Source organism: Takifugu flavidus, chromosome 20 (assembly GCF_003711565.1).
Source record: "Takifugu flavidus isolate HTHZ2018 chromosome 20, ASM371156v2, whole genome shotgun sequence".
NCBI lineage: Eukaryota > Metazoa > Chordata > Actinopteri > Tetraodontiformes > Tetraodontidae > Takifugu > Takifugu flavidus.
In genome coordinates, this window is record NC_079539.1 from 7,069,606 (window position 1) to 7,082,604 (window position 12,999).

General features: G+C 50.6%; 1 protein-coding gene across 2 annotated transcripts in view; it reads left to right on the forward strand.

Moving 5' to 3' along the window:
- The window catches only part of rimbp2a (RIMS binding protein 2a), a 15,165-nt gene extending 4,952 nt beyond the window's left edge, over positions 1–10,213 (forward strand). The window contains exons 5-15 of one of the 2 annotated variants that reach the window (XM_057019379.1): positions 1–148; positions 272–967; positions 1,040–1,189; positions 1,431–1,571; positions 3,501–3,588; positions 5,152–5,315; positions 5,598–5,766; positions 5,899–5,999; positions 6,081–6,152; positions 6,775–6,942; positions 9,650–10,213. The exon at positions 1–148 is cut by the window's left edge and continues 4 nt beyond it. In XM_057019379.1, coding sequence (XP_056875359.1) covers positions 1–148; positions 272–967; positions 1,040–1,189; positions 1,431–1,571; positions 3,501–3,588; positions 5,152–5,315; positions 5,598–5,766; positions 5,899–5,999; positions 6,081–6,152; positions 6,775–6,942; positions 9,650–9,877 — 2,125 coding nt within the window. In that variant the 3' untranslated portion in view covers positions 9,878–10,213. The remainder of the gene's footprint in view (positions 149–271; positions 968–1,039; positions 1,190–1,430; positions 1,572–3,500; positions 3,589–5,151; positions 5,316–5,597; positions 5,767–5,898; positions 6,000–6,080; positions 6,153–6,774; positions 6,943–9,649) is intronic. The other variant, XM_057019380.1, reaches the window with a different exon arrangement.
- Positions 10,214–12,999: the final 2,786 nt, after the last annotated feature.

Consider the following 12,999-nt stretch of genomic DNA (forward strand, 5'->3'; position numbering starts at 1 on the left):
TCCGCTGCCTCCTCAGGATGTTCACGTATTGTGTGGACCAAGCCCAGGGGTGCTGCAGGTCCACTGGAAGCCCCCCATCCTTTCCCCGACCGGCATGTCTAATGGGGTGAATGTGGTTGGATATGCTGTGTGCACTAAAGGTCAGAGGGTGAGTCCGTGTGATGACCTCACAAGCTGTTCGCTGTCTACCTTAAATGTTCTGCGCAGACATTGTTCTTTCCAGGTTAAAACAGTTCTTACTTCATGTGGTGTCTCCTTGACAACACACCAGGTAGCGGAGGTGTTGCACCCAATGGCAAACTTTGTCAGTGTTGACCTGACGAGGATTCAGTGTCTGGAGGCACAGGAAGTCATCGTGCGGACGCTGTCGGTCCAAGGAGAGTCCCAGGATTCTCCAGCTGCTGCCATCCCAAACAACCTGCTTGTGCCTGTACCTGTGCTCCCCCTTCCGGCTGCCCCCCCCCCACATCTCCATTCTCAGCCACACCCTCCCCACATCACATCCCAGTTTCCAGGTTCGCATCAAGCTCATGGCCAAACGCACCCGTCGCACCCTCCCCCCCCCCAGGGACATCCCGCTCTTCCCGCCCAGCCTCAGCACCGGCCACCATATTTGCAGCAATTGCATCCCTGTTCACAACTGCCTGTGCTGCTCCACCCCCCCCAGCAGCCCGTACCTCAGAGACCAGTATGTGCCAGAGACCTGGATGCCAAAGAGCACCCCCCCCACCAACGGGGGCCCGCCGCCCCCAGCCAGCCCAGCTACACTCCTACATGCACTCCCTCCTCTCAGCATCTTATGGCGATGCAAAGCCATTCCCTAGAGCCCCCACCCCCCACCAACCTGCGCTCCCCCTCCCCACAGAGGATTCTACCACAACCGAGAGGAACGCTAATCTCAGACACGGTGGCTAAAGCTATCGCCAGGGAGGCGGCGCAGAGAGTGGCGGCAGAGACCAACGGCAAGGTGAGAGCCAGACTGACTCGTTAATCAGAACGATCAGGACCACGTCGTTATCGAGCCCAACTCTGCTTTCAGGGCAACAGGATACGAGACCCCTACCGGGACAAGGGGCAGTCGTTCCGTCACTCTGATGATGAAGAGGATGATGAGGAAGGCTTTGGCCGGAGTCGGCGGAGGGGACCGTCTGTTGATGAGTTTCTCAGAAGCTCAGAACTGGGGAGGCCGGTGAGAGCGTGGCTCCTTGAACAAACTGTTTTCACCTCTGTGTGTGTGTGTGTGAGTGTGTTTGTGTGTGTGTGTGTGTGTAGATTCTCTTTGACCATGTGTGTGTTTGCTCATTCATGCATGTATGTTTATATGTATGTGATTTAAATGATTGCGTCTTGTATGTGTATATCTGTGTATTTGTGTGTGTGTGCGTGCGTGCGTGTGTGTGTCTGTCTGTCTGTCTGTGTGTGTCTGATAGCCTCACTATAGTGAAGATTATCACAGCGAGAGCAGCCGTGGCTCTGACCTGTCTGACATCATGGAGGAGGATGAGGAGGAGCTGTACTCTGAGATGCAGCTGGATGAAGGACGGCGGCGGAGCTCACACAACACCCCCAAGGTGCACCTCTTTGCACTTGTCATGATCACATGACTCTGTGACCATCTAGTCAACATACCACTGGCACCACCCCCGCGTCTCCATTACAACGGTAGAAATGTTGTAAATAGCCCAAAACCAATCATACCGAGCTAAATACCTGCTCTTTACAGATTAGGAATGTTTCACTCATCAGTTTTAGTAAAGAAACTCTCCAAATGTGTGAATTAATTTAAGGAAAAGCACAAGGGGGTCCAACAACAAGACTCGGTCACGGAGTCGCTGGCACCAGTAGGACATGATGTGAAAACTGGGGCCGTAAACAGGCTGGGTCCTGGGGCCCCTGACCAGGCCCCAGCTGGAGCCCCTGCAGGCCCTGATGGGGCCGGTGCAACAGATTAGGTGCTAAACCCACTGGAGAGATTACATGCTGGGAGCCGTGACCAGGCCCCTGACCAGGCCCCCTGACCAGGCCCCCTGACCAGGCTCACTGACCAGGCCCCCTGACCAGGCCCCCTGACCAGGCTCACTGACCAGGCCCCCTGACCAGGCCCGCTGACCAGGCTCACTGACCAGGCCCCCTGACCAGGCCCCCTGACCAGGCCCGCTGACCAGGCCCCCTGACCAGGCCCCCTGACCAGGCCCGCTGACCAGGCTCACTGACCAGGCTCGCTGACCAGGCCCCCTGACCAGGCCCGCTGACCAGGCTCACTGACCAGGCCCCCTGACCAGGCCCGCTGACCAGGCCCCCTGACCAGGCCCCTGACCAGGCTCACTGACCAGGCCCCCTGACCAGGCCCGCTGACCAGGCTCACTGACCAGGCCCCCTGACCAGGCCGCTGACCAGGCTCACTGACCAGGCCCCCTGACCAGGCCCGCTGACCAGGCCCCCTGACCAGGCCCCTGACCAGGCTCACTGACCAGGCCCCCTGACCAGGCCCGCTGACCAGGCTCACTGACCAGGCTCGCTGACCAGGCCCCTGACCAGGCCCGCTGACCAGGCCCGCTGACCAGGCCCCCTGACCAGGCCCGCTGACCAGGCCCGCTGACCAGGCCCCCTGACCAGGCCACTGACCAGGCCCCCTGACCAGGCCCCTGACCAGGCCCGCTGACCAGGCCCCTGACCAGGCCCGCTGACCAGGCTCACTGACCAGGCCCCCTGACCAGGCCCGCTGACCAGGCCCCCTGACCAGGCCCCCTGACCAGGCTCACTGACCAGGCCCGCTGACCAGGCCCCCTGACCAGGCCCCCTGACCAGGCTCATGACCAGGCCCCCTGACCAGGCCCGCTGACCAGGCCCACTGACCAGGCCCCCTGACCAGGCTCGCTGACCAGGCCCCTGACCAGGCCCCTGACCAGGCCCGCTGACCAGGCCCCTGACCAGGCCCCCTGACCAGGCCCCCTGACCAGCCCGCTGACCAGGCTCGCTGACCAGGCCCCCTGACCAGGCCCCCTGACCAGGCCCACTGACCAGGCCCCCTGACCAGGCTCACTGACCGGGCCCCCTGACCGGGCCCCCTGACCAGGCCCACTGACCAGGCTCACTGACCAGGCCCCCTGACCAGGCCCACTGACCAGGCTCACTGACCAGGCCCGCTGACCAGGCCCCCTGACCAGGCCCCCTGACCAGGCCCCCTGACCAGGCTATGTGCTGTAGGTCCTAACAGAGGCATAGACTTAACACAGACTTTCAAACAGCTTCACTTTGTCCCATTTGGAAGTATTTAAATGTGTGTGTGTGTGTGTGTGTGTGTGTGTGTGTGTGTGTGTGTGTGTGTGCGTGTGTGTGTGTGAGACAGAGACAGAGACAGAGACAGAGAGAGTGCATGTATCTGTGTGCTTCCTTGTCTGCCTGTCTGTGCTGCATGCGTCTGTACCTGTGCACGTTGGTGAGCACGTCCGAGCCCCTGCTGAGTCGCTGCTGAGGGTTTTTCCTCCTTGTGTTTGCAGATTAAGGCGCCTGCTGGAGGCCGGGAGAGAAGAGCCCATCGTGGAGGTTCCCAGCCACGGAAGCAGCCTCTGATGGTCCCTTCCATCGGTTAGCAGACAGAAGCCATTCTTAAGATTTTGCTTGCAAATGAATGTTTAAGGTGCTCAAATATATCATTTTTTTAAATGCAGCTGTTCTAGATTAACATCATTGATCTTTGGTGCTTTTCTCTTTGATGAAGTAAAATAAAATCACAGTCAAATAAAAATCAGACTAAAAATACCCATAAACCCTCTGATACAGAAACAATCTGCTGGGTATCAAGAGAGATAAAAGTGAATCAAAGGACTTAAAGATAAATCCTAAAATGTAAATGCAGCCAATGAAATGAAGCTCAAATTGGGGAACTATTTCCCTGCCTGCATGTTCCAGTTTGAAGCCTCTAACCTCCATCTGAGCCTGGTCCTGGTCCCGGTCTACACGTGGGCCAGCAAAACTCATGATTCCTGATTTTGTGATTGAAGTTGTGCTGAATCCCAGTGAAGACACCCCATAAAATCTGAACATCACATTTGACTTTCAGGATTTTTCAAGGACTTTCATTTTTTTCTGAGCGATTTTGCAACAAGAACAAAAACAGCCAATAATATGCTGTGAATAATGTCTGGAAATAGTTGTGCTCGTGTGTCATTATCATAGTTTTCTTTATTTTGAACCTGCTCCTCTACTTTGGACACCATGATTGGTACACGCCTGACCTGGGGGCTTTTGCACGCTTTCCCAGCGTCAGCAGCGTCGACCTGATGACCTTTGTTTTCTGTAGAGGTCACCTCTGAGAACAGTGAGGGGAAGCCCTCCCCCGTCCTCCAGGGTGGTTGTAGTTATGGCACAAGAGCTCCTCTAAAGACACGCTCGCCGTGCAGGCGCATAGCTGGTTTAAGGTGTTTACATGGTACGTGGAAGCGGTGACCACCACAGCATGACTGTGAACGCCGTGGCGAGGAGAAGCTGTGGACACCTGCCTGTTTCCTGTTGACCGGCATGATTGCACTGCTCTGATTGGTTGCTCCACAGCTGAGATGTGGGGCTAATATTTCCACAGATGATCCGTGATCTGCTTTGTCCCACTCGCCACATTAAAGCCAGAGGCTTGCTAGGCCCCTCCCCAATAGTATGACCACACCCACTGGATTATAATGAGCGCGACACCTCACTGCTTCCTGTTTGTCCTTTAGATGGAAATCTTTCTATTTAGACCACGTCTGGAGTCTTTCAACATTGGAATGTCATGAGACATGGAACACATGACGACCTAGCTTCTGATTTTTTGAAAATATATCAATGATTATTGTTGAAAATGCTGATTTAAATATTTATCTGGAGTCAGAATGACAAGGGCGTGGTCTCTTTAGAAACCAGCGTCCTCTTTGGAGCTTTTGACACCAGAAATTGGTTCTGCACTGACTCATTTTCCCATCATGCTTAGTTCATATTTGATGAGTTTAAACCAGGTTTGGAAATAAAGTTACAGCTTTATGTTTGGTGCATGCGAGCGTGTGTCTTGCCTCAGTTTCTCTTCGTGTGCTATGAAAACCATATTTTTGATGTTAAACTGTAAGCACAAATTCAGACTGTTGTTGTGATCTTCTGAACCTTCTGTGTGACTTTAAGATGGCCACCAGGATCACCATTCGCCTACGTACTATGACGATTCGGAATCAGAAGAGTCCTACCGGATCTTTGTGGCCCTCTTTGATTATGACCCTTTGTCCATGTCGCCAAACCCAGATGCAGCAGATGAGGAGCTGCCCTTCAAAGAGGGGCAGATAATTAAGGTGTGTGTGTGTGTGTGTGTGAGTGTGTCTGTGTGTGTGTGAGTGTGAGTGTGTGTGTGTGTGAGTGTGTGTGTGTGTGTGAGAGTGTGAGAGTGTGAGTGTGTCTGTGTGTGTGTGTGTGAGAGTGTGTGTGTGTGAGAGAGACAGAGAGAACGCGTCTCCACACCATCTCAGTTTATATCGATAAGATCCAAATATGTTCCTCAGTTGTTAACGCGACACTGTTTTCATGTAGTGCCCCCTGGTGGCTGGTACGGGTACTGTGGTTTGTGTCTTCAACAGGTTTTTGGCGACAAAGACACCGATGGCTTCTACCGAGGAGAACTGCGGGGCCGAACGGGCCTGATTCCCTGTAACATGGTGTCAGAAATTCGAGCGGAGGATGAAGAGACCCTGCAACAGCTCATCAAGCAGGGCTTTCTGCCTCTCAGCACCCCAGTGGACAGAATTGGTACTGCAATGCCATATTTTCATCTACAGACATTAAAGTTCATTAATATCAAATACACCTAATGTCATATCTGAGTGGGAAACTTAAAACTGCACCATTGTGGCTGGGCTTTTGGTGTGTTGTACCCTCCAGAACAGAACCGCAGAGGTGTGCGACGAGATCAGACCTCCAGGAGGATGGTGGCTCTGTATGACTATGACCCCCGAGAGAGCTCGCCAAATGTGGATGTGGAGGTACGAGGAAGAGCGACAGATGTTTCAGCACATGAAGATGAGATGACAATCTGGTTGCTCCATTTCTGTGTGTCCCGACAGGCTGAGCTGACGTTCTGCGCTGGGGACATCATTGCTGTGTTTGGAGAGATTGATGAAGATGGATTCTATTATGTGAGTAAAGCTGTTTTCTGATGCGATTATCATAGGTCAGGTAAAAAGTCTCAGCTTCAAAATCATCAGACAACTTAAAAAAGGGGGCAGTGGTTGCTCAGTCTGGAGGACTGGGCCGAGGAGCGGAGGGTTCTGGGTCTGAGCACAAGGTGCAGATCAAATTTGGAAGGGGATGTGGTTGTAGGCGGAGGTGCTTGGACATCCTCAGAGCACCACCACGGTACCTTGTAGCAGTGCTACAGAACCCCCAGATGCCCCCATACACACCCGCGATGAGCTGGGGCGGCCTTCAGGGCAGCTGGGATGGACTCCAGCACCCCCCCGAGACCCTGGGAGGGATAAAGAGGGGAAGAGAAAGATGGAAAAATCAGTGCACAGAAATGGACCAAATCCTTGTAATGTATAATGTGCATTTAATTTGAATCATATTTTTTTGTAATGAGTGTTAATGTCTGTGTAGATTCATCCAAGTCATTGGTATCTAAATGTAGAGCTCTGCACTTGTTGAGGCTTCCTTGAAGACATTTCTCTTCCTCCCAGGAAGGCCTCTTCACTTCTGGGGTGTGTTTATGTGCATCTGTAACTTCTGAGGGGAGCCTGGTAACTCTTTGTTGTTTGGCAGGGGGAGATGAACGGCCATCGCGGTCTGGTCCCCTCTAACTTCCTGGAAGAAGTGCCTGATGATGTGGAGGTGTATCTGACGGACACCCCTTCCCATCCACCCCAGGAGGAGCACTCTGACCGTTCCCCCACCAACTCTGCCACCGCCGCCGTCTCAGAGGGCAAACGGGTACATCATCATCGCCGCCGCTGTCAGCGCTAGGCCCTTTGTTCCATCCATCTGCCGTCCTTTTCCCCTCTTGTGGTGTTGCTTCCTTTGCGGTGTGTGTGTGTGTGTGTGTGTGTGTGTGTGTGTGTGTGTGTGTGTGTGTGTGCCAATGTACAGTGTAACAGCCCCCCCACCTTCCTCACCTGTGAAAGAGGTATTGGGACCTTTCTGAGAGTCAGAGAAAGGACGAAGCAAAGCCTGACGTGGACAGAGGACAGACTGTGGCCAGGACAGGCTCGACACCTCCACCAGATAATCTAGTCCCTGTTTGAATCTCTCCTGTGAACAATGACGAAGTGTTTAATGAACACAACACACGGGATTTAAACAGACAAACATCATTCAATTTCCCTACGGGGATGAATAAAGTACATCTTGAATCTTGATTTTTGTTCAAACTTTTCTAAAGCTTTTCCTCATAGAGGCTTTGTTTCTTTACGCACACATCAGATCTATTTTCCATTCTTGTTGCCATGGATACTCTGACTAATGGCAGCAGTGTTTTCTTACAATGGAACAATAAAAGAAAAGCTTCCTCCTCATGCTCTGTCGTTGTTTGGTGTTGTTGTTGTTGTTGTTCTTGGTTGTCATGGTGATGTGGGTTCTTTGACATCGTTTGGTTGTTGTTTGTTTTTCGCACCTGTTTGGCAACAACAAAAAACACACAAACAGCCAAAAGACTGTTCATTTCACACCATAACCAGCAAGTGTGCAACTGAGATCCCAGACTGAATATCTGCTCCAAAAATTGGAGCTTCAAACATCTTCAGGACCCAAACTTGACAATCGGTCACTTGAGTTGAGCTGCTGCATTTGTGGACAGTCTGGAAACTCAAGTTGTGTTGCTGCTGCGTTTGTGGACAGTCTGGAAACTCACGTTGTGTTGCTAATGCGTTTGATCCCTAATGATGGTCCAATCTTTGGTTCTGTGCTCTTTGGTACGCAACTTCCTCCTTGCTGTGTGTGTGTGTGAGAGAGAGAGGATTATCATTCTATTAATATCGAGATCAAAAAATTTTGTACTCGTGAGAAAAGTCTGAAAATGTTTGCTGGACATACATGTGATGCAACATATGATGCAACATGTGCAGCAACATGTGATGCAACATGTGCAGCAACATGTGATGCAACATGTGATGCAACATGTGCAGCAACATGTGCAGCAACGTGTGATGCAACATGTGCAGCAACATGTGATGCAGCATATGATGCACATGTGCAGCAACATGTGATGCAACATGTGCAGCAACATGTGATGCAGCATATGATGCAACATGTGCAGCAACGTGTGATGCAACATGTGCAGCAACATGTGATGCAACGTGTGCAGCAACATGTGATGCAACATGTGATGCAACATGTGCAGCAACATGTGATGCACATGTGCAGCAACGTGTGATGCAACATGTGCAGCAACATGTGATGCAACATGTGCAGCAAAATGTGATGCAGCATATGATGCAACATGTGCAGCAACGTGTGATGCAACATGTGCAGCAACATGTGATGCAGCATATGATGCAACATGTGCAGCAACATGTGTGATGCAACATGTGCAGCAACATGTGATGCAGCATATGATGCAACATGTGCAGCAACGTGTGATGCACATGTGCAGCAACATGTGATGCAACGTGTGCAGCAACATGTGATGCAACATGTGATGCAACATGTGCAGCAACATGTGATGCAACATGTGCAGCAACGTGTGATGCAACATGTGCAGCAACATGTGATGCAACATGTGCAGCAACATGTGCAGCAACGTGTGATGCAACATGTGCAGCAACATGTGATGCAGCATATGATGCAACATGTGCAGCAATGTGTGATGCAACATGTGCAGCAACATGTGATGCAGCATATGATGCAACATGTGCAGCAACATGTGATGCAACATGTGCAGCAACATGTGATGCAGCATATGATGCAACATGTGCAGCAACGTGTGATGCAACATGTGCAGCAACATGTGATGCAACGTGTGCAGCAACATGTGATGCAACATGTGCAGCAACATGTGCAGCAACATGTGCAGCAACGTGTGATGCAACATGTGCATCACATGTGATGCAACATGTGCAGCAACATGTGCATCACATGTGCAGCAACATGTGATGCACATGTGATGCACGGAGGGAAGACTGGAGCTATTTGTTGTTGCCTGATATGGTTCGTTTCATAAAACGTCACATAATTTTGAAAATTAGCAAAAGGATCTTTCGTGTTCTTACAATCCAATAATATACGTCTGAAAATCTGCAAGAAATCAAATACCACAACAATAAATAAAAAAAACGTTTATGTTCATTATAAGACATCAGATTTATCTTTCATCTTCAAATTCAGTAGGTTGAAAAAGGAAAATTGTTCATTTATGTTGATGAAAATAAAATGAAAAAAAATAGCAAATCTCATAAAACCATTGAAACATCGAAAACTTTGTTAGTTTATAATAGTAATACAATCATATATTACAACGTAATCCTACTATTACTACTAATATTAACAATATGTAAGGAATAATTGTTGCTATGATTTGTATCATTATTATTATTTTAGCACTCTAATGAGGCTGATTTGATAGAAATTCTGCCAGATTTAGGTCAGAAGTCCTTTGTTGTCTCTGTTAATCCTCTCCACCGAGCTCCATCACTTCTCTCTGCAGGTGTCCACAGAAACCAGCGACAGGGTTGACGGCACTGACGTGCCCATCCGAGCACCTTCCCCAGTTACCCGGCCCCTTCTCCCAGGCACCATGAGACCCCTGAGCCCATCCAGGGTTCCCCATATCCCACTGGACCCCCAAGGCTCCCAGGACCTGGCGAATAAAAAGAAGAAGAGTCTCCTGTCAAAGGGCAGGAAGCTGCTGAAGAGACTGTCTCCGGTCAAATAAGCGCCTCACTGAGCGTCGTATGACAGGACGCAGTGATGGTGGCACCAGGAACGTGTCCTGGCAGTGCCAAATCAGCAGGGTCAAAGGTCAAAGGACCTACTGCAAGAGGTCATGTGATTGAACAAAAATGAATCAGAAAAGTCACAAAGCCCAACCTTCTGTTTTCAACCTCACCCTTCTTCACTCCCAGTTCTTCAGTAGATCACATCGATTTTTTGGGCCTGATCTGATTTTCCTGCCACTCAGCAGAATAATTAGAGAGTCATTAGATAATCTGTGACTCATCAAATTAAATCTGTGACTCATCAAAATTGATCTGTGACTCATCAGAAATAATCTGACTCATCAGAATAATCTGTCATTCAGATCAGATCTTTAAAATGTCATTCAGGACAAGAGGAGGCCATTGGCTCAGAACCAGAACCAGGACTTCTGATTGGATTCTGGCTTCTTTGACTCGGTCAGAATAAGATTCTTGCTACTCTGATGCAGTTATTAACATCTTTGCTCCATCAGTGGTCTGTCAACTCATTCACGGCACTTTTGATTTTGTCCATTTTTTTTGGTATTTTATCTCTTATCATCATCATCATCATCATCATCACCACCATCATCATCACCACCACCAGCAGCAGCAGCACCACGAGCAGCAGCAGCACCAGCACCACCAGCAGCAGCACCACCAGCAGCACCACAAGCACCACCACCAGCACACCAGCACCACCAGCAGCAGCACCACCACCAGCACCACCACCAGCAGCACCAGCACCACCACCAGCACACCACCACCAGCACCAGCACCACCAGCACCACACCAGCAGCACCACCACCAGCAGCACCACACCAGCACCAGCACCACACCAGCAGCAGCACCACCACCAGCAGCACCAACACCACCACCAGCAGCAGCACCACACCACCAGCACCACCACCAGCAGCACCAGCACCAGCAGCACCAGCACCACACCAGCAGCACCACCACCACCACCACCAGCAGCACCACACCAGCACCAGCACCACACCAGCAGCACCACACCAGCAGCACCACACCAGCAGCAGCAGCACCACCACCAGCACCAGCACACCACCAGCAGCACCACCACCACCACCACCACCAGCACCACCACCAGCAGCACCACCAGCACCACCAGCACAAGCACCACCAGCACCACAGCACCACCAGCACACCACCAGCACCAGCACCAGCAGCACCACCAGCACACCACCAGCACCAGCACACCACCAGCAGCACCAACACCACCACCAGCACCAGCACACCAGCACCACCAGCACCACCACCAGCAGCACACCACCAGCACCACCAGCACCACCAGCACCACCACCAGCAGCACCAACACCAGCAGCACCACCACCACCAGCAGCACCACCACAGCAGCACCACCACACCACCACCAGCACAGCACCAGCACCAGCAGCACCACCACCACCACCACCACCACAGCACCAGCACCACCACCATCACCACCACCACCACCAGCACAGCACCACCAGCACACCAGCACCAGCACACCACCAGCACCACACCACCAGCACCACCAGCACCACCAGCAAAACCACCACCAGCACCACACCACCACCAGCACCATCACCACCACCACCACCATCATCACCACCACCAGCAGCACCAGCACCACCACCACCAGCACCAGAAAAAAAAAAAAAAAAAAAAAAAAAAAAAAAAAAAAAAAAAAAAAAAAAAAAAAAAAAAAAAAAAAAAAGCAACCACCAGCACCACCATCACCACCACCACCAGCAGCACCACCATCACCACCACCACCACCACCATCACCACCATCACCACCATCACCATCATCACCATCACCATCACCACCATCACCATCACCACCACCATCATCACCACCATCACCACCACCACCATCACCACCATCACCACCACCATCATCATCACCACCATCACCACCATCACCATCACCATCATCACCATCACCATCATCACCATCACCACCACCATCATCATCACCATCATCATCATCATCATCACCATCACCATCATCACCATCACCACCACCATCATCATCACCATCATCATCATCACCATCACCATCATCACCATCACCATCATCACCACCATCATCACCACCATCACCAGTGGTAGCGGTAGCGGTAGCATTAGCCACAAACTGCTATTCACAGTTATGGTGACACCACTGACATTAAAGGCACAAATGGCATTTTTACCTGAAGGTGAAATGTGAAGGTCATTGCTCAAAAAAGAGGCATCTATTCAATTGCAGCCAGATTTTGGATAATAGTGTCCAGGACGTCACCATCGTGAGTCCATCAAACAACAAACATCAATCACGACATTTTCCTGCCGTTCATCAACATCAGATTGATGAAGACTAATTTAGAAAACAGAAAATGTTCAACATGACTGACATTAACATTTTCTATTCACAAACATCAAACAACGTCTAGTTTGTATTTGTGCACGATGCTGCAGTCCTGATGAAAAACTCCTGGTCTGACAGTAGCCATGGCAACACACTGGTAACCATGACAACGGGGCTTTCTTGAATTGGCTCCTGCCATCCCATTTTTAAATCGTCATTGTTTCCTAATCATTGCAATTTGATAAAAATAATGGGTAAAACTGAACAGTTGACTGGTTTGAAACTTTGACGATGATTGAAATATTGATAGAGACAGAGATCAAACAACATATGAAAAATCAAACTCAGAGGGTCCAAAAAACTTTGAGATTCTATTGAGTCACATCTGGATCTGGATTAGCAGCTAATGGAGGCTAGCAAGGCACCTGCGACCACTGAAGCTGCTCAGAGCTTCAGTCATCGATGGAAGAACCTCCAGACTGGCAGAAATGAGCTCCACTAGAGGGCGACAGAGGACTCAAGTTAGGATTGGCAGTGGGTCTGGAGAGGCCTGGAGAGGTCAGAGCAGATCCTCGAAAACAGTCCGACTGTATAAAATATTCATGAGTCCAAAGAAATGGTTTCAAGACACTGAGGACTCTGTTCTGGAGGGGTTAAACCCGACCTTCATCTCATCAGATGCAGTCTGAGCAGTTTTCCAAAGAAGAATGAAAGAAATGACTCAAGATGGTGACAATCAGATGCTGC